Raw genomic sequence first — 20,649 nt, forward strand, 5'->3', positions numbered from 1 at the left:
CCCTATATGGCCTAGGACCCTCGTACCTACGGGACTCAACTAGAGCCAGGGCTTTTTCGGCTGTGGCTCCGATCTGGTGGAACACTCTGTCACAAGAGACCAGGGCCCTGCGGGACTTGACATCTTTCCGCAGGGCCTGCAAGACAGAGCTGTTCCACCAGGCCTTTGGCCAGGGCACAGCCTGACTCCCTCCCTCGGCAATCTTCGCGGAGCTCTGGCCCAATGGTTGCTAGTGGCTTGAATTAATTAATTTTTATAATGAATGATTTTAGAATGTTGTTTATGGTGTACTTTTGTACTGTTTTATTGTTGTTAGCCGCCCTGAGCCCGGCTTCGGCTGGGGAGGGCGGGATATAAATAAAATTTATTATTATTATTATTATTATTATTATTATTATTATTATTATTATGTGGAACAGGAAAAAACCACACACACAGTGTTACATGTATGTAACAACAGAGTCTTGACGGCAAAGGCTATGGGAGCTCTCCCTCCCATCTGCTCTGGGGAAGGAATTCTACACACACACACACACACACACGCACACGCACACACACCCCAATTTAACCACCGAGTTCCTTTCCAGCAGCTGTTGCAAATTATGCCAAACATCCAGTGCAACCTTGGTTCTGCTGGCTAGGATGAGTCCCTCGGTCAGTACTGATCTCTCAGAGGTTTTCTTTGCTGTCCTGGGGGTCCAGTATGTGGGACAGGGAAGGGATGCATCCTGCATCAGCAGCTTTTATGGGAAGGATGTGGAACTGGAGATGTTGGGGGAGGCAGGAAGAGGAAAGAGAAACGGGGCTGGTGGGTGGGTGGAGGAATCCTCCCTGTGTCAGCAGAGAAAGATGAAAAAGCAGAGGCCAGAGGGTGCCACCCACCCACTGCTTCCCATGTCCTGGAGGAAAAGATTTCTCCAGACAATGGAGTCACTATGAGAGACTGTGGCACACACAGAGCATGCGGGGGGGGGGGGGGTCGGTCTGCTCTGGATCTGAAGGACAAAGGCACATTAAAGGGGTTTCTTCTTCCATTGGAAACAGCCAAGTTCAAAGATGGCGTGGGATGAAGATGGATCAACAAAGAATCTGTGTGTGTGTGTGTGTGTGTGTGTGTGTGTGTGCTGCATGTAACTGGAGAAGACACACATGTATCAGATCCCTGGTCAGGATAAGGCAGAGGCTCTGAGCAGTGAGAAGGACTTACCCAAAAGGTGCTTCTCCTTCTCTGTTACTCTTTTTCAGGCTTTGGCCCACACTCCTCTCTGCTCCACTTCATTCACTATTTTGCCATGAGATGTGTGAACTCTGAGGTCTGCAGAAGTACATCCCCCCCCCCCAAGTCCTAGAAGGAGGACTCCCTCCCCATCTCAAAAAAGCCTATTGAGGAGTGAGTAACCTTTGCTGCTTGAAGCGACATAACGCTGAGCATCATATGGAAGTAAAAACCAGAAAACTGGAGGTGAGGGAGTGAATTGGCCTGCTTGTGTCCCCTTTCAGTTCTTCGTACCCTGGAGGGGAGTGTGGCACCTGTTAGGGGATAAAGAGGAAACACTGCAACTTTTTGTTTCAGATACAGTCTTCCCAATGATTACCACCTGGTCTCCCTACCCCTCAGCACTGCATACAGACAGACTGGGAAGGGCAGGGGGCTTTTCCTTACTAGCCAGCCCTCAAAGTCTGTCCAGCTGCTTGGCGTTTCTTAGCCCCATTTCCCAGGAGTCCAGCTCTAGGGGGGAAAGTTAAGAACAAGGAGACTCTGGATTTACTTACTCACCTCCCCACCCCAAATAATCTTGTGGACTATTTTTAGAACACAAAAATGTAGCTTAGTCATGCAATCTTAGCACACGGGGAAAGCTTTTAGCGAGAAATTCCAGAGAATAGTCTTTTAAAACCACTGAAGCCAAATGCCAAAATATAAATTTATTAGGGAAGACAACAATTGCACACCGGACTTTGCAAACGTTACCAGTAACATCAATCCAACTTAGCTAGTTGCAGGTTACCTTCCTGAACAGAACCTTGGGTTTCAGAACATTTGCAGAATTCATTTGCAGAAGAGGTGCTCTGACAGTAAGCATATTTGGACCCACAACCAGATGTTTGGACTTCCACCTGGTCAGCAACCTTAACTGCACAGGGTTCCTCATGTTTGGTAACCCCCATGTACACACAGCTGCACAAACCCAGAAGCCCCCTTTCCCATGTTCAATAAATGTGCAAGTGTTGGGTGACTCTGGAGACAAAGCTAGCTGGCGCCATCCCCTGTTCAGTTGTTTGGAGTTGTCTGAAAAGGGCTGCTTTTGAGCTTAAATCTGAATCTCTTGTCTCTTAGGCCGTAACCATTTCTTGAACTCTGTACAGCCACTGAGAATGCCTTGTTCTGAGTTGCTCTCTCCCACTACTACACAAACATCTCAATTCTTCTTCTTTGGCGATCACTCCAGGTAAGATTGTCTTCTATAAACACAGGTTTAACAATGAGTCTGTAAGTGACTGTGGAGGCCAATTCTGGATCCACACGTCCTTCCACAGTGGGGACATTGGTTTCCGGACGGGAGTTGATCATGGTGTGGATTTGCCAAGCGTGCCTTCCTCCTAGCACATCTCTCCCTTGCGTCCCGAGTTCGAGTGTCTTCAAAGCCCACGACGCCTTTGATAAAGGCTGTTCTCCAACTGGAGTGCTCGAAGTCCAGTGTTTCCACTATATTTTTTAAGATTTGCCTTGAGACAGTCTTTAAACCTCTTTTGTTGACCACCAGCATTACACTTTCCATTTTTAAGTTTGGAATAGAGTAGTTGCTTTGGAAGACGATCATCAGGCATCCACACAACATGACCAGTCCAACAAAGTTGATGTTGGAGAATCATTGCTTCAACACTGGTGATCTTTGCTTCTTCCAGTACACTGATATTAGTTCACCTGTCTTCCCAAGTGATGTGTAAAATTTTTTGGAGACACTGTTGATGAAATCTTTTGAGCAGTTGGAGATGGCGTTTATAAGTAGCCCCTGTTTCACAAGCATATAGTTTACAATCATTTTGGTTTCCCAGCGAATGTCCCGGTCCTCAAACACTCTGCACTTCAGTTGGGAGAAAGCCGCACTTGCAGAGCTCAGGTGATGCTGGATTTCAGCATCATTGTTGGCTCTTGTGGAAAGATAACTGCCTAGGTAGGAGAAGTGATTGACATTTTCCAAAGTTACACCATTGAGTTGGATTTGTAGTGCTGCAGAGGGGTTATTTTGTACTTGTTGGTGCAGCACTTTGGTTTTTTGGATGGTGAGTGATAGGCCAGGCTTTTCGTAAGCTTCTGCAAAGATATTTAGGATGGTTTGGAGGTCATCCTCTGAGCCTGCGCACACTACGTTGTCATCAGCATACTGAAGCTCTCAATAAGCAACATTACAAACTTACTCTTAAGTCTTTACTCCATGTGTTTGTGCTAACATGTTGGTAACATTTTTATTTTTGCTTTTTGGGTTAAAGAATAGTGCTTTTGCAATTGCTTCAGTAACCAGTTTCACTTTTGCCCCATTAAAAGTGCCCCATTAAATCTATTTATCTCCTCCACCCCCGCTCATTGCTACATTTCGGGAAAACATATTCAGCCACTGTGACTGTGAGAGAAACCCCAGTAGGGATAGCATGCCTTATTAAAATAATTTTTCCTTCTTCTCTGCTGCCAGTGAGAGAGACACAATAAAATGCTGCTTGTAACACCTGGGCACCCAGGTGTCAAAGCCAGGTGTTGGCCTAGCAGCCGAGAGTGTTCTTGGCTTCCTCCTGGACCCCAAGATCAAGATATAGGGTCCTGCTCTGTGTCCCATCTGAGAGATGCTTGGAGGGCAACAATGGGAGGTCTCTCCCGTGGTAGCCCCACCTCACCCCCTTATGGAATGCCCTCCGCAGGGAAGATTGTCTGGGGCCAATGTGGCTATCTATTCCCCACCCAGTGAAGACCTTATTATTCCTGCAGGCATTGAGGCAGCATGAATGGACTGACTTTTGGTGGCTAGTCTGGGGTTGGTTTTTGTGTCGGATGTTGGTGGCCATTTTAGGGTACAGCAGTACCTCGGGTTACATACGCGTCAGGTTACATACGCTTCAGGTTACAGACTCCGCTAACCCAGAAATATTACCTCGGGTTAAGAACTTTGCTTCAGGATGAGAACAGAAATTGTGTTCCGGCGGCGCGGCAGCAGCAGGAGGCCCCATTAGCTAAAGTGGTGCTTCAGGTTAAGAACAGTTTCAGGTTAAGAATGGACCTCCAGAACGAATTAAGTACTTAACCCGAGGTACCAATGTATTAGGTGATTATTTTGGATCAACACTTTCAGTATATCAGCCCATGCATTATTTTAATGAACCTTCTGTACAAAGTGCTTTACTAGACTGTAAAATGCAAAAAACACACAATATATAATATAATCTACTGTACTTTTATGCTATTGTCTTGTAAATGGGTTTGGGACTCCGTTTAAGGACTCCATACCCTCTCTTCATTTCCATAAAGTGATATATATCTAAAAACTAACATGCCCCAAGGGATCCCCTCAGCGGCCAGGGTCTTGGTCCCAGGAGGTATAAACTTCTTAGCAGTAAATGCTCACCAAGGACAGCAGTGGGATAAGGTGCAGCCCAGACCATGCAAAGCAAGGTCAAGCACAGAGAATCAGTCTAGGTTCAAAGCATCATCCAGAGACAAAGTCAGGCAGTGGTGCAAGGTCAATAGCAGAGGAGTTCACATAAGATACAACACAGCAGTGTATGAAACTCAGGAGTGAGAGCAGCCAGACCTACATTGTTTCCAGAAATTGGAAGGGTCAAGGAGGAGACCTTATACACTCTGGCTTTCTAGACAAGAGTATACTACTACTGCTGGTAATAAAGGCATTTCAGGGATTGCATACTCATGAGCCGAGCAAAGACTCTGGTCTGTCGATGCATGCTATGCTGTTTCTCTTTTGCCTGGCCCTTATGGTGACACTGTTCTTGAGGATTGAGTGGTGGCTCCACCTCCTTCTCCCAACAACAATTCTTCAACACTGATTGCAGGCGACCTTGCCTGCTCCCCAAGGCCCTTGACCTGCAGAGTGTCTGGTTCGTTTTCTTAGAACTCAAGTGTCCAGCATCAGGTCTAGGCTAGACATGACACCAACTTCAATCTTTTTCTCACATTTCCAGTATTTTCCTGCATATTTCTTCACTGAGGGGTCTTGGTTTTTCTGAATCCCAGTGTTAAGAGTGTCATGGTGCAGGCTTCCCAGTGAACTCGTGTCACATAAATTCATATCCAAGGTCACCCCATTTCAGGCTTTCACTTTTCCTATTTTGCACGCATAAATGTTTTGATGGTCACAGTAAAATGGAGAATGAGATACCAAAGTGAAATATTTGCCTGGAAGTAAGGTTGCAACTCCCCCGCTTTTCTACTGGCCATTCTCTTGCACCATTAATAGGAGTCTGATATGCCGAAATTAAGCAATGAAGATTTTCCAGGCTGTCAGCTTGATCTCCATTCTGGGAAAAGATCCACTCCTTACCTTTCTACCTGCCAGGCAGCAGGAGCAGTAAAGGTAGTGTCAACCCTAAGGGCACCTAAGCCTTTTAGCACATTGAAGGTCAGTTTAGAGATTGAGCTGGGCAATGCAATCCTCTACTTTTCCCTGCAATCTGCATCTCCGCCCAGTTTCAAGATAGCTATAAACTCTTAAGAAAGTTCAGCGCTGTTTCACATGCAAACAGAGCAGCCGCCCTTATCAATTCTGGGCCCTTTGAATTCCAGGGCGACCAGTGAGATATCACTGTGCTTTGCATGCTGGGATGGGGGAATGCCTTCGGAAACCTCCCATTTGCAAAAGTGAGTTATTTACAGACAATTAAAAAAGTAACACCAGCACTGTACATATATTTTATTTTCATTTATTCATTCGAACATTGGTATTATGCAGGGGGAGGGGAGCAAGAAGCATGATAAAAGCTTAGCTCTCGCTTTTGCACCACACACACACACACACACACACACACACACACACACACTTGCTTATGAGAGATTAATGGCCACTGAGTTCAATGAAGGAAGTGTGCATTAAAATGCAGCCTAATGATGCTGTCGCTTTCTTAGGAATCAATCCAACTGGGTTCAGTGGCACTTACTCCCAGGAAAGTGTGCACAGGTTTGCTGCCTTAAGGCTCATCCTCAGGTCTGTTTGCCCCATGTTTACTTCCCTTTGATTTCCGGGAATGGGTTTGAGAGGCTTTCGTTTCATCTCGTTGCCTTCCGTGGGAAAACCCACTGCTTAGCACTAAACAAATGTCAATCCAGAGAAAATGCAACTGTTGTTGTTATTGTTGTTGTTAAGATTTTATATACCACCATTCATCAAAAAATCTCAAGGTGATTAGCAAAATAAAAGCACAAATTAATACTCAAAACAGAAGCAACAAAACAATAACAAATCCCCCCCCCCATTCAGTAGTAAACAGTGGGATTTTCTGGGGAAAGTGGCAGGACGAAGGAAAAACCTCTCAGACCCATGCCTAGAAATCACGGGACAAACAGAAGTGTGTGGCTTGAAGCTTGTGGAACAATTGATTATTTGTTCTGGTGCAGAACCTGCAGGTGTATCCTTGAATGAGCATACACATGTTATGCTCAGTTTAAGGCCGCCTTCCCCAACCTGGTGCCCTCAAGATGTTTCGGAATGCAACTCTTGCCAGCACAGCTGTGATCCCATCAGCCGCACTATCTGACAGATGTGCTGGCTGAGGTTGATGGCAGCCGTAGCCTAAAATATCTGGAGGGCACCAGTTATGGGAAGGTTGATTTATACTGTGGAATCTACAGCAATTCATCTACTGTATTTCAAAATCTCTTGTTGAGAGGGATCGGCCTCAAACATCTCTAAGGGGAAAAAAGCAGACTGAACTATTTCTGTGAGTTTGGTGGATGCTGGAGTTGCTCAGCATCACCTCAGCAGGAGAGGCAGTCACCTTTTTTGGGGGGCAGGGAGGGAGGCAAATTTCTTGTGATGCCTTTTTGAAGCACAAAGAGTCACCTCCTTTCAAATCTGTCTGAGCCGGTGATTCAGACTGCCGGTTGGGGTATTGAGTAGCTAGGATAATACAAAATCATTTACACAGTGATAAACTGGGACACTAGCAGGCCTGGATTTGTGTATTGCTCCTCGCTGAATGGAGCAGGCTGATTAGAGAGGGGAGGCTGTCCATGGACACATTCCCATCCCAGAGTAATTGCTGGAAGTAGGGAGAGGAAGTAATAGGATTTGTAACACTGATATGGGGTTTCTTAGTCACATGAGTCAATAAAGCAAAGAGCTCAGTTCTCCTTTGACAAAGGCATGAGGGGGACAAATTCTTATGGGCAATATAACCCAGCAGCAAGTTCTCTGTAAGCCTCATTGAAGTTACACAGAGCTGTGCAAGAGCATGTAAACCCATTTCAACCATTTAGAGTTTAGGCAACAGACTAATGTGTTGAGCAAAAGGCCTTTGCAGTTCATCAACTCTCAAAATGGAGAATGCAGATTTTAGACATTGCAAGTACAACTGAACATATGCGCTGTGTTTAATTGATAGACCATGTAAGGTAAAAAGGTAAAAAGTAAACAATCCCTGAATGGTGAAGTCCAGTCAAAGGCAACTATGGGAGTGCGGTACTCATTTCGCTTCAGGCCGAGGGAGCCGGTGTTTGTCCACAGACAGCCTTCCGGGTCATGTGGCCAGCATGACTAAACTGCTTCTGGCGCAACGGAACACAATGATGGAAACCAGAGAACACAGAAACGCTCTTTACCTTCCCACCATAGTGGTACCTATTTATCTACTTGAAATGGCATGCTTTCAAACTGCTAGACTGGAAGAAGCAAGGACAGAGCAATGGGAGCTCACTACCATTGAGCAGATTTGAATTGCTGACCTTCCAATCAGGAAGCCCACAGAGCCACCCACATCCCCTGATAGATAATGTAAGGGTTGCATTGGCTACAGTGTTGGCGTCAGGAAAAAAAATGGAATATTTAAATGAGAAATGACCAGAGGAGGAATGACCACTGGGAGGAGCAGAGAGAGAAGAAACACCATGGTGCACCTGTAGCAACACAACCGGACGCCTTTATCTGCCACAGCGGCAACAAGACATGTCCTATATTGGTCTCTACAGCCACAGCAGGTGCTGTAACTCTCCAATGGTTTGGCCTCAAACCGAAGGCACACTCCTCCACTGTCAACAGAGACAGACAGATGCCAAAAAGATGACCTTGAAGGGCTGCGGTTGGTACTGGTGCATTCACACGGAAACAGCTTCCTTTGGTGTTCTCAGGGGCCACCCTATTCTTCAGGCAACAACTGGGGGGGCAGGAAGGCTGTAAACCCCTTAGCTTGAGAAATGAGCAGTCTGACTTCCTGATGAGCATCACTAAGCAGCAAAGACTTCATAACAACGAGAATGCAAGAGCTCAAGAACAGCATTACACAGAAATAAGTGCTGTTACATATGCACAATTCCCCAAAGAGATGGGATGACACTGAAGTGCTTCCTTCTGTTTCTTACATTTCCTACTTATTATGAGTGAAGCTGTGGGCAAACTAATCTGTCATATCTCAATTAAAAAATTTGTACATTAGAACATATGCACACACCACAAAACCTGCTACAAAAATCAGGCCTGCTGATATGATGTGAAGCACTTTTAGGATTCTCTTAACTTTGTCCCAACACAGAACTGCAATGCTCAGGACTCCTTGTGGAAACTGTTCATTGTTATTTTGGTGCAGAAGCAGACACGGAACCAGAAGCAATTCCAACAGAGTCAAATGGAGTTTCCTCATGATTATAGAGGCTTGGGATTGGTGGAGCTATTGGTGAAGAAATAAGTCCTGAGATTTACTGCTAGTCACCATGCTCAGGGCTGCCATTTTGCTTTGTGCCTACTGAACTTGGAGCAAACAAGGTGGTTCACACAATATCAAATGCTATTATTTATTAGTGGCCATAAGTCACAGCATGGCTCACAAAAGCACAGAAGCACGGCCACCAATTCCGCCGCCGTGTTGAGGCAGTTGCTCCAGCCGGGAGGGAGCCAGGACGTGCCCAGGCAAGAGACAAATTGAGCAGTGCCTTTGACACACTCACGGTTGAGGTAAAAATTAACAGAAACCTTGGGGAGGGTTTTTTTCCAGCTCCTCAAGGCTCTGCCTCTAACAAGAGCTCATAAATTACAGCTGAAAGGTGTTGTTTGCTGTGACCAGAGAGAAGGAAAGCAGCGATGTCAAGTGCAGGTTAGCAGAGGTGTGACTGTCCAGGCTAGAGAAAATTCCAGCAAAGGCCTTGCCCTCAAGCGAAAGCACAAAGTGAGTGTTAATGAGTAATGAGGATAAGCTCTGTGTGTTTCACCTCTCTGGAAAGTTCCAGAATCACAAAGCAGACCTATCTGAAGCAGCAGATATAGGAGGTCCCAGGCTGTGCTGGCTGAGGCTGATGGGAGTTCTAGTCCAAAAGAGCTGGTTTGTGAAGGCTGCCATAGCTTATTTACTGCCTGGACTGTGAGCAAGTCTCAGTCTCTCTTTCTCTCTCTGCTTCATCTGTAACATGTCAAAACAGTGGTCTACCTCACAGAGGTATTTTGTGAGGGGACCAAGGGAGGCATCTGTACGCTGAGTGCAAGCAAAAATGATCGAGAGGAGTGACACAATTTTCTCATGGAAGTGAACACTGAGATCCTCACCAGCACTTCCCTCCCACCCAAATTCCAGTGTGAGTTTCTACCTGAGAAAAACAGTATTGGCAAAGTGTTTATCAGAGAAGCTGAAAATGAGCTGAACAGCACCTTCTGAGCTCCTGAAGAAAACTAGTTTCCTGTCTTGTTCCTGCTGTGCCATCTTAAGAGCAAAAAGCCTTGGAGCCTGAGGCTTAAAAATGGACTAAAACTGGCTCAAAGTGCAAATCTGAAATGAAACTTGGCTCTGTCCTCCTCATCCTCATGTGGAAATTGAGAGTCAGTGAATAATAGCCTTTCCCAGTTTTGATCTTTGGAGTAGCTGGATTGGTGACTCGCAAGGGGTGGGGGTGGGGGTTGGAGAGAAGGAGGGGAAAAAGACTATAACTTTGGGCACTGGAAAGTGACACGGAGCCTCTTTCCACTCTGCTCTCAGTTTCCACGATGGGGTGGGGGAAAGTTTGTGAGCATTGCCATTCCGCATACAAAGCTGCCTGCATGCTGGACATCCAAATCTTATCACCCAGGAAAATTCTCCCCAGTGTTTTGGAAGGGCCTACAAGAGGCCATTGATCACTTTGGCAGAAGCCTCAAAAAAAGCTGCTGCTTGGTTTAACAGTAGTCACTCTTTTACTGTGAATCATACTTCAATTTAGGTATTTTGAATAGGATCTTTGATCTATAAAACAAGCATTCCATAGGTTGGTGGGAGGAAGAGAAGAAGATAAAATTCCAGGGAAGGAGAGATTCCCAAGGACAGGGAGGCAACTAGGTGAGCTGTGTGTCCGCTCCTCACCAAAGGACACTCATTGTATCTGTGGGAGTGTTGAGACCCTCCCATCCTGCTCCCCCACCCCAAAGAAGTGAGCTCAAAGTACAGCTTATTTTTCTTATTTTTCTGTTTGCTGCCTAATTATGGTTCTGTATGTGTACTTCTGGGAAGGTGTTGTGGTCAGTTCTGAAGTGCAGGTGCTCCTTAAGACAACCCCCACAGCCTTAACAAGTTTGGTAATGTACTGACAATCTGGTCTCATCCAGACTTCCTGTTCTGCTGGATTTTTAAGCACAGGTCCACACTTTAAAGCTCCATGTCCAAGCACTCTTTTAGTTTGTTTCTTCCAGAGCTTTCCCCATGAAAACCCACTTTTCAAGGCTGAATTGGAGCAAATGGCCATCTGTGAAAAACCCAAATTGCTGTTTGTTCTGATTCAGCAGTAAAGAGCGGGTTTTCATGGGGAAAGCACCATGGCTAAAGAGACAGAGAGTGTGTAAGAGAGAGACATGGAGCTTTAAAGCACAGGCCTCTATCTAGAAAGTATGGAACAAAGGTTAAGTGTGGCTGTGCGATCAGTGCAGACCTTTCAGCCCTGGTGTACTATGCTGATGTGGAGCTGTTTTGGCCCAAAGCTGGGCCCTGGTCCTTCTGCACTTAGGTCTTGGGAAAGACCTGAAGAATCACTGCTAGCCAGAGAAGGCAATGCTGGCTAGGACCAATGGTGGTATGAGGCAGCTTCAAATGTTCATATGTGACTGTAGTGAACAGGTGGTTGGTGATGGGATGAGATTTGGGCCAGGGAAGCCAAGGTCGATGGTGCCCAAAGTGGGAGGTAAACAATTAAATGGGAAATTTAAACCTGTCTCAGTTATGCCCAACAGTGCCCCACATTGAGCACTGGAGACAAATGGCAGAAGTGTGCCTTTCCAGAAGTCTGTGAAACAGGCTTAAAAGGTTTGCATGCTCTGTTTGGTTTGTTATCACAACACTCTGTACAGGTGAGGTTGGAGGAAGGACAGTTGCTGCAAATAGCATCTCTCTGCAGATGGCCATGGGATGATGCTTGAAGTCCCTCTTCCAACGTGCCTCCTTTAAAATACAATACTTTATGGCCATTCCTTGAACTTACCAAAGGGTTTGCAGTAATTTAGGCAGGCTGCTGTGTCAGTCCTCAGAAACATGGCTTTGTTTTCAAGAGGAGCCCAAACATCCTGCTCAATTAAGGAATGGACAAAGGAGCTTTATGCATGTACAGAAACAGCGATTTCTCTATAAAAGGCTTTTGCTTAAAAAAAGATCTAGACTGTGCCTCACATAGTGCTTATATGGTAAGTACATGTGTTCATTCCAGGGGTGCTTCCTATACACGTCTTGGAGTTCAAAAGTGTGGGGAATGTTGTGCACGCATCCAAACATACATACATACATACATACATACATACATGGTGCACTCTTTTAATACGGAGCATTATTGGGGAACCTCATTTGTTGCCTGGTGGTGTGTGCATATGTAAGCAGTAGCCTTTGGTTTCTTCTCCACTTCCTGCTACAGAGATTTATTGCAATAGTTCCAGAAACAGAAAAATAATGTAGGGTGGAAAAAACAAAAGAACCGCTGTGCACCAGTTATTATTGTTAGTAATTATTATTGCTACTCACCCTTCACCAAAGGTCCCAGGACAGGTTGCAGCAATATGAAATACAACATTAAAAACAGTTTAAAACAGTAATAATAGGATGCATCACAGCATCTTTAGGATGCATCAAAGAAGCAAACCACACGCTCAGAGAAGCTGAGTCATATACACACAGCTCTCATTCCTAGCCCTTCTTGGCAGCCTTCCTCAGCCAGCTTGCAATTTGCCTGTTTGTTAGCAAATGTGTTGATACACTTGAGAAACTATGAATCTGTCTTGCAGAAATTCTAGTTTATGCCACAGTCCACATGCTTAGATTTGCTTGTACTGGAAGAGGTTCCTGCTTCTATAGGTTGCGTTCAGACACCAAAACCAGAGGGCAGACTTCCCCCCTATAGAAGGACCAAGCTGGCTCATGCAACATGGCAAGCCAAACTATGACTTGGCAAGATTGCACGAACATGCAGGTGCCCAGAGTCCTTCCTGCTACTTTTTGCTGCTTAGTCGGTGAGTCATCTGAACTGGGACTGGTAGTTAAGGTTTGTACTTGGCTACAGCTCATGGTTAGTGAGGAGAGAGCTTAACCCACAAGTCCTGCTTTGGCCAACATGCTAAGCCACACCTTGGCACAGCAGCAGAAAAAAAGGCTGGGGAAGAGCAAAGTGACTGCAAGTTCCTTTCAGGGAGTCTGCCTGTTCTCACTATACCATAGCCTGGCCTACTGAACCAGGTCTTCATTGTTGCATTATGAAACAAAGGAGAAAGCCCCCAAAGATATGAAAAAGCAGCCGACAAAAGCACATGAACCCCTAGAGCAATGAAAATGGCATAAAAGTTATTTATAAATAAACAAAACAAGATCACTTTTGTCTGTTGTTTTTCATTGTATTCTGCACAACTCTGCAATATTTTGACTCTACACAATTATGCTTGTTACTCTGTCCTTGCTGTTTTCCTTCAGGCAGGGCCGGCTCACCCAAGACGCAAGGTGAGGCCACAGCCTCAGGTGGCAGGGTACATGGGGGCAGCAGACTCCGATGCAGATGTTTACCCCCCCCATGTTCCTGATGCAGAGCTTTGCTCATCCCTTCTTCCTTGGCTGGGAGGGAGGTGCTTTTTTGTGGTTTGCCTCAGGTGCCAAAATGCCTTGGGCTGGCCCTGCCTTCAGGAACAGCCATTGCTCAGTGGCAGAGCACAAGCTCTGCATGTAGAAGCTCCCAGATTCATTCCCTTGTATCTCCAAATAGGGCTGGGAAGGAGCCATGCCTGAGACTCCGGAATGAAAGCCACTGCCAGCCAGTGTCAATAAAATGACAATACTGACCTAGGCAGACCAATGGCCCTGCTTGGAATCAGGCAAGTGTAGCACACAGGGTGGTTAGCATGATAAGAGCAGCTGCAAGTCTGACCTGGAAAGGTGGATTTAGGATAGGATAGGAGTGATGAGCCCCATAGATGGGTTCACGAAAAACACAGATAACCCAGTTGACTTAATGGTGCTGTTCTATTTTATTTTTTTATCCTGAATGATTAGACAAAGAACAGGAGTGGGAAACGGACGGCATGTCTACTGTAGACAAATAAAGGAGTGGTCCAAAGTCCATGGTTTTCTTCAAAGAACCTAGAGGTTGCTTGCTGAGGGTGGTAGGAATTCTTTGTTAAAGATAACAGAATCATCAAGGGTTTTTTTGGGGGTATGGTAGACCATCTAGCCCACCCCCCTGCTTGAGTCAGGATCACAAGCCTAAGGACACCTTGGTTGGAGCCATAACAGTGTAACTCATGACCCCTTTAGCTTTTGCAACTGAAGGTATGTGCAGCTGCCTGTGATTAAGACGACCAGCTCTGCTCCACAGTGGCCAGTCTTTCTACCAGTCTTGCCCATGGGATGGAGACAGAGTGCTCCCCACAGCACACAGGAATCCCCTGCATCTTGACCAGATGAGAAACAGGCACCAGCAGTGCAGGACTGGAAAGACTATGTCCCAGCCAGGCTGGTGTCCCTTCACGCTCTCGTGCCACAGGTTGACCCCTCATGGGCTAGGATGCCATTTCTGCACGCCTGGCCCTGGCAGGCACACATCATTCTCTTCTGGTGAACAGACATTGGCTCTAGTCGCTGCAGTCTTCTGCCAGTCACTGGCTATCTGGGCTTTCCTTTCATACCCAGAAGGAATTGGCATGGTAGTTGGAAGCATGAGGAGGACAAGTGGTTTCCACTAGAACAAGGTGCGCCCATTATGTGTCCCTAGATAAGATGTTTCTGGATCCAACCATTTTGATGGAGGAATTAGAACACATGGGAGTCAAATGGCACAGCAACAGAGCTGGCAGAGTTTGGATCATTTCCTCTTGGGGTGCCTTAAGGGTCCCAGGGACATTGGTGATCACCAGAAATATTACTTTGTGAAATCCCCCCTTTATTTTGTGATGGTGCTACAGACATCTAGCATGGAATTTGCAGCAAATTGGCCGCATCAGAGGTGTGTGCGTGCAGGATTAGAGAGAGTTTCCATGGAGGGTGCCCAGTATGCTAATTACAGTACAGGCCAAAAAAGTAGAACTTTTAGTCTAAGACGACAGAGATCTTTAGGGACATTTTAGACCTGCGGTGAAAACTCAGGGCTTACCTCTGCACATGCTCAACTGCACTTTCGTCTTGATTCCTACAGAATCTAAGAGCCGGACTCTGGTATGGAAAATAGACTCCGGGGCTGATTGGCGTGGAAACTCCTCATAGGCAGCGGCTAAGACTCTGGTATGGAAAATAGGTCCCGGGACTGAATGGAAGCGTGGGATCTCCTTTCAGGCAGAAGCCCGGCCAGCCCCCCGCATACCCCACGCCCTTTGCCAGGTCCAAACCTCTCGGGTCTCCCTCTCTTACTCACCTAGACAAGGGAGGGCCCCCATCCTCGCCAAGGCGCGTGTGTCCCCGAGCTGGAGACGGGAGCGGCGGCGGCGAGCTGCAACGAGCGCGGCGCGGAGGCGGAGTGTCGGAGGAGGGGGGGGAGCCTCTCCACACCCCGGCGCGCTCGGCAGGCCCCGCCCGGCCACCCCACACGCCCTCCCGTCCGGGAGAAACTTTCCCCGGCGGCGGCTGCCTTTGCGCCTTGCCGAGCGGGGGACGCGCGCACGAGGGGCGGGCATCGGGGCGCGGCGGAGCCGGGAGAGGCTCCCCGGGGCCCGAGAGCGGGAGCAGCGGCGCGTCGGGGAAACTTTGGCGCGGGAGCGCGGGGCGCAGCCGCTGGGCCCCCCTCCGGAGGCGAGAAAGAGGCAGGGCGTCCTGTGTAGCGAAGCGGGGGCCTCCCATGGCCAGCCCGGCGGCGGCACCGGCTCCCTGCCGCCAGTGACCCCCGGAAAGCAAGCGGCGGCCGCGGCGGTGCAGTCGTGCGCCCCCCGCGTCCTCTTCACGTTTGGGCGCCCGCCAGGGAGATGTCCGGGAAGAGCGCACCTGCGGCGGCGGCGCTCGCCGAGGACACCTGGATCCCCGCGGAGAAGGGAGGCGGTTCCCCCGCCGCCTCACCCCCCAAGAAGAAGAAGCCCAAGTCCGGCTCGTCTAGCCTGCGCAGGGCCTTCAGCTGGCTGCGGGGCAGGCGGAAGAAGAAGCCGAAGGGCCCTCCTGGCGCGCCCCCTGCGGAGGGCAAGAAGCACGACGAGCGCCACAAGGGCAAAGGTAAGGCGCGTCGGCAGCGCGGGTCGCTAGCCGGATCCCAGCTGCGGGGCGGGAGGGGTCTGAAGAGCGCTCTGCACATGCTTAACGGGTCTTCCCGTGCTCTTGCTTCACACTTGCTAGGGTGGAGCCGGGGTGAGTGCCAACCTGAGCCAAGCCCTGGCCTGGGGCTGGTCGTGCTTCCACGGTGGCGACGGGAAGGCGCTCTGCACATGGTTAGCTAGACTCTGTTTTATGAATATTTCCGCATGCTCAAGGGATACGCCGTGGGACGGAAATCGCGTGCTAACTTGGACTCGGCCCCTGTGATTTCCTGGCCTAGACGAAGCTCTGAATTTTTGCCAAAGGTTGTACAAGAATAGAGCTGAGTTCAACTGCTTTAGCTCTGCACGTGAACAGTGTTACAGTGAATATGTCGCCCATTCCCAGTCCGCTCCATGTAACTAAAAATCGATTCCAAGGTGAAGCCCAAGTTGCCTAAAGTTGCTTTCCCTTCCTGAAACGTTTGTCCTGCTTTATCAATCCTTCACATGATCCATGACTCTGCCCCACCTTACTGAAACCAGGCCCCAGTTTTAGCCCATGGCTGAGTGGGCTGCCAACAAATCCCCAGGCAAGCCTTTATAATGCCATTCTGACCAGCCTTCCGCCATTCCTTGACTTACTTCCTCATGCCAACTTAACCCATTCCCTCCTTGCCTTGCTTGAAACAGGTGTGGGTGGCGCTTCGAGGACTGGGGCACAGGCTCAGGGCACAAAGTTGCATAAATGTGCAGAGTGCCCCTGGGCAAGTCAAGATGGCCAGTGGCTGGGCTCTCACCTGCATGGTACTCACCACCACAACTGAGAGAAAATGTGTGTGTTTTTTAAGTTCAGAAGGAGGAGGAAAGGGGCATGGGATCTGCAGCATGGCACAAAACAATCTGAGACGTAGCCCCTTGTGCTACAACCCAGGGGGATTTTCTTGTCCCCATTTCCATCTTTTTATTTTAAAGAGTGCCTGTTTGGAGCTGTGGGTCATCATTTTGACTTTCCTCTTCAGCAGCAAAAGTGTCTTTCTGTCAGCACGGAGTGCAGCAGGTCCTAGTTTTGGGTAACCTGTTTGTGTATTTGCAGGGAGAGAGCTGCATTTGGTTCTTCTGGGGCCTGGGCAATTGCAGCCAGCTCGTTCTTTCTAGCAGTGTGAGGTGTGGGCCTCTCCTTCCTACCCCCCATTGCAAATTCCATTTCTACCCAAGGCTGTTGCTGGTTCAGTGGGCATGTTCCTTCTCCCTCTGACTCATGAGGTCAGAGATCCTGAGAGAAATCTGGAGCAGCTCCAGATGCTTCCCCAGTCCGCACGGCTGTTTTGCACAAGCTGAACTGCGGCTCTGGCCCCACCCTGAGCCTGTCTCCACTATGGTTTTTTTTGGGCTTTTTTAAGAATAATAGAATTGTAGAGTTGGAAGGGTCATCTAGTCCAACTCCCTGCAATGCAGGAATCTCAACATAGTTTCTCCCCTGTGAATGTTTGTTGATGTTTTCTAAGGTTTCCACTATCAGTGAAGCTCTTTCCTCTCTCCATACATCCAAACGGTTTCTCCCCTGTGCACACTGTGATGTACACCCAGGTTGGTGGGAAACAAAGGAAGGAGGCTGCTGTACTGTTGTTGGAAGCGCCCCCTCCCCAATTTACTTTGATGTGGAGTGAAGAGGTGCAGAAAAACTCCACACGATGTGTTGGCATGGTTGGTCTTTGTGAACATGCCTGTGCTGAGTTGGAGTGAACCAGATCCCACAGGTGGCATAAACAGTAATAATAACAACACTGACAAACCTATTGCAATGTCCCAATGGAGCATTTAAGCAAGTGAAAAGAGACTCCTCCTACTCTGGCCAGGTTAAACCACTGTTCTGAGGATGGGGAGGGGGGGCGACCTCTGGGCTGCTGCCATCACCACCCTTTAGAATCAGAAGAAACCCTTTTGGGAAATGGGTGTGTACCTGTGGTGCTGACCCAGGGAGGCATGCCTGATTGTGACGTTGCCAAACTCTGCATGCTGATTGCCCTGTGTCCATGACATCATAAGCAGCTGGATGTTGTTTTTGTCCTGGCACTCTGGCAGATGTGGCATTTGGCATTCTAAAGAGCTCAGGAAGCCTCTTGGCCAAAGAGGGATGATGAGCAGCTACTTTTTAGACCCATCGACCCAGAAGCTTCTCTTGGTACCGGCTTGGTTCAGAGGAACTCTGGCCTTGTCTGGGTGGTCCTTTGCTTTACTCAGCCCCAACCACACTGCTTTTCTTGTAGTGGCAGCCTGCTCATGTTAAGAGACCTGTGATGTGCTCTCAGTGTGAACTTGCGCTATTATCTGCCCATTCCCTTCCAGCGCTGCCCATCCCCTGCCATGTGTCTGTTGGCTTCCAGCCCCTGGTGAGCTGCTCCAGATGCCAGTCTTTTCACAGAATCATAGAAATGTAGAGTTGGAACTTGGAAGAGTCCTCCAAGGGGCATCTAGTCCAACCCCCTAAAATGCAGGAGTCCAACCTGCCTTGGCCCTTGAGCTGCTTGCTCCTTTGTCCCCTTGTCCAGGTGCGCTTGTGCTTTTCAGCCCTGGTAGGGCAGACAAAAAGCCCAAGGGACAAGGTGATCACGAATCAGCACTGTAGCACTTTTCCAAAGCAAACAGGCACCATCTTGGTGTGGAACATGAGTGAGACATGGAAGTCCTCTCCTGGTGTCCCTCCACTTGGCACCAGGGTACCATGTTCAGCTCTGAATGCAGAACTGAGGTGAATACTGGTTGTTGAACTCTCAAGAACGGCATGAGAGAAGCTGGAAAGAATCCAAAGAAGAGCATCTACCATGACCAGAGGTCTGGAGAATATGGGGAACGGCTTCAGTGCAGAAGCGATGGCTTGCTAGGTCAGGCCAAAAGTCCAGCTAGTGCAGCTTTATGTTCCCAGCAGTGGGCAGCCAGATGCCCTCCTTCCTCTCTGCCCCAGGAAGCTTACAAGTGATTGGGCACCCTTTGCTGTTTTGGCTCAGCACCTAGGACCCCAGTTGCTGCTTCAGTTTGAAGAATATAAGTCTCTTGAGAGGAGACTGTTTTCAAAATACACAATGAGTTACCTTGAGAGGACCAGGATCAGTTTCTTCCCTTGTCTTCTGGTTGTATTTGCTGGGATTGTATTTGCAAGAATTTGGGAATCTGACATTTGTGCATGGGATCCATGAGGCTTTACTGAGGAAAAGTCTGAAATGAGATACTTTTGTGAACATCCCCTAGAAAAGGCAGATAGTCACTTTAAGTGCCTTAAATTTATCTTTTTATGGCTCCTGTCTCTCTTGTGCTTGAGGCGACTCACTACATTATATAAAAACAGCACACATCAGATCCCCGTAAATCAAAGAGTAAAAACCTTCAAGGACAGTAACATAGGTGAGCAGCAGTTTCCTCTGACACGCCTCCATCAGCTCCCAAGAGCTCTCTTGAGGGGGCCATTCTGACAGACCCTCTTGAAAGCCAGACCTTCTTGGGCAGTGAACATGGTGGGAATGAATGGCCTCATTTGAATATAGCAATACTGCAAGTATTTATTTTTCTTAAAGTACATATCCTGCCTTTCTCCCACCGCAGAGCTTACATTGATATGTACACGAGGTTCCCAGGCAGTCTCCCATCCAAGCACTGACCTGATAAACTTCAGCAAGGTGCTGCTGCCTTCAGAACATACCTTGGCTTTTGGTGTTTTGGGATTGAGCTGTGTGGTAGTGTAGTGTAGTGGTTAGAGTGTCAGACTAGGACCCCTCAGAGGTTTTATTATGATCAGTCAGTATATAAATTTTGTTAAATAAAAAATAAATAAGATAATTTTATGGGAGTTGAAGTCCAGCAACATCTGGGGTCCCAAGAAAGCTGCTTTAGGGAGACACAAACCACACTCACTCTGTTGGGAAGTAACACCACACCAAGAGTTCCTGCCTGTTACTCTTGCTTGTGATTGGAAGGAGGGATTGGGCAGTGGAGAGCATCCGCCTGCTTGAGCCCAATAAGCCATACACCAGGGCTTACCATGACGTGCAGACTTGCCCCGATGTGCGTTTGACCTTCTCAAGACAGGCGTACTCTTCTCTGGATCAGCTTAGAAACCCCAAAGTGAGTTGGCTGCAGTTTCGCTTTCTATGGCAGTTCACCACCCATCCTCACAATTCCTGCCTCTGCCTCTTCTTCTGAGTTCTGTTTCTCTACCCTCTTACAGGCACAATTTCCAAATATTGATTCTCAGCACTTTTGCTAGAGTTCCCCCCAAGAAAAGGCCAGAGAAGTCACAGCCCTCAAGATTCAGTGCCATTGCATGATAGCAAATGCAGATGTACAGACCTCTCACTTCTTTACTGCTGGCGCCCTCTTCAATATTTGTACATGGGCACTGGAGGGCTTAGAGTTACAGGGAAGCATGCTGAAGGGGCTCACTGTCCAGTCAGTGCAGAAAACATTGCCCCCCTGAGTCCTACCCTTAAGAGGGACCCATGAATTTCACTCTGATCCTCAGTCTAATCCAGCCTTCCCCAACCTGGTGCCCTCCAGATGCTTCATTTTTATCTGCCACAGCTTATGTGAGCTGTAATCCAAAACACCAGGAGGAGATCAGATTGGTCTAATACTAGGGAAAACAGCTTATGTCTCTGCTTGTGGGTCTGTAGGTTGGTGGTTCGAGTCCAGCCAGGGATAGCTGTGGGCAGGATTCCTGCATTGCAAGGGGTTGGACTAGATCCTCAGGATCCCTTCCAATTCTACAATTCTATGAGTCTATGATTCTTTGACCCTCCGGGTTCATAGA

The 20,649-nt window shown here is 48.0% G+C and overlaps 2 protein-coding genes across 2 annotated transcripts in view; one reads left to right on the forward strand and one right to left on the reverse strand.

Annotated features, from left to right (window-relative positions):
• Window positions 1-432: 432 nt before the first annotated feature.
• On the reverse strand, window positions 433-15,465 carry LOC144328439 (uncharacterized). Its single transcript, XM_077931854.1, has 2 exons — window positions 15,044-15,465; window positions 433-1,530 (listed from the first exon to the last, which is right to left on the reverse strand). Exons 1-2 carry the CDS (start codon window positions 15,463-15,465, stop codon window positions 1,497-1,499), a joined length of 456 nt encoding a protein of 151 aa, XP_077787980.1. The 3' UTR covers window positions 433-1,496.
• A 122-nt stretch (window positions 15,466-15,587) lies between these two features.
• NHSL3 (NHS like 3) overlaps window positions 15,588-20,649 on the forward strand; it is a 56,087-nt gene continuing 51,025 nt past the window's right edge. Inside the window, exon 1 of the mRNA XM_028739125.2 lies at window positions 15,588-15,828. Within this exon, the coding sequence (XP_028594958.2) occupies window positions 15,588-15,828 (241 nt within the window). The remainder of the gene's footprint in view (window positions 15,829-20,649) is intronic.

This window comes from Podarcis muralis, chromosome 7 (assembly GCF_964188315.1).
Source record: "Podarcis muralis chromosome 7, rPodMur119.hap1.1, whole genome shotgun sequence".
NCBI lineage: Eukaryota > Metazoa > Chordata > Lepidosauria > Squamata > Lacertidae > Podarcis > Podarcis muralis.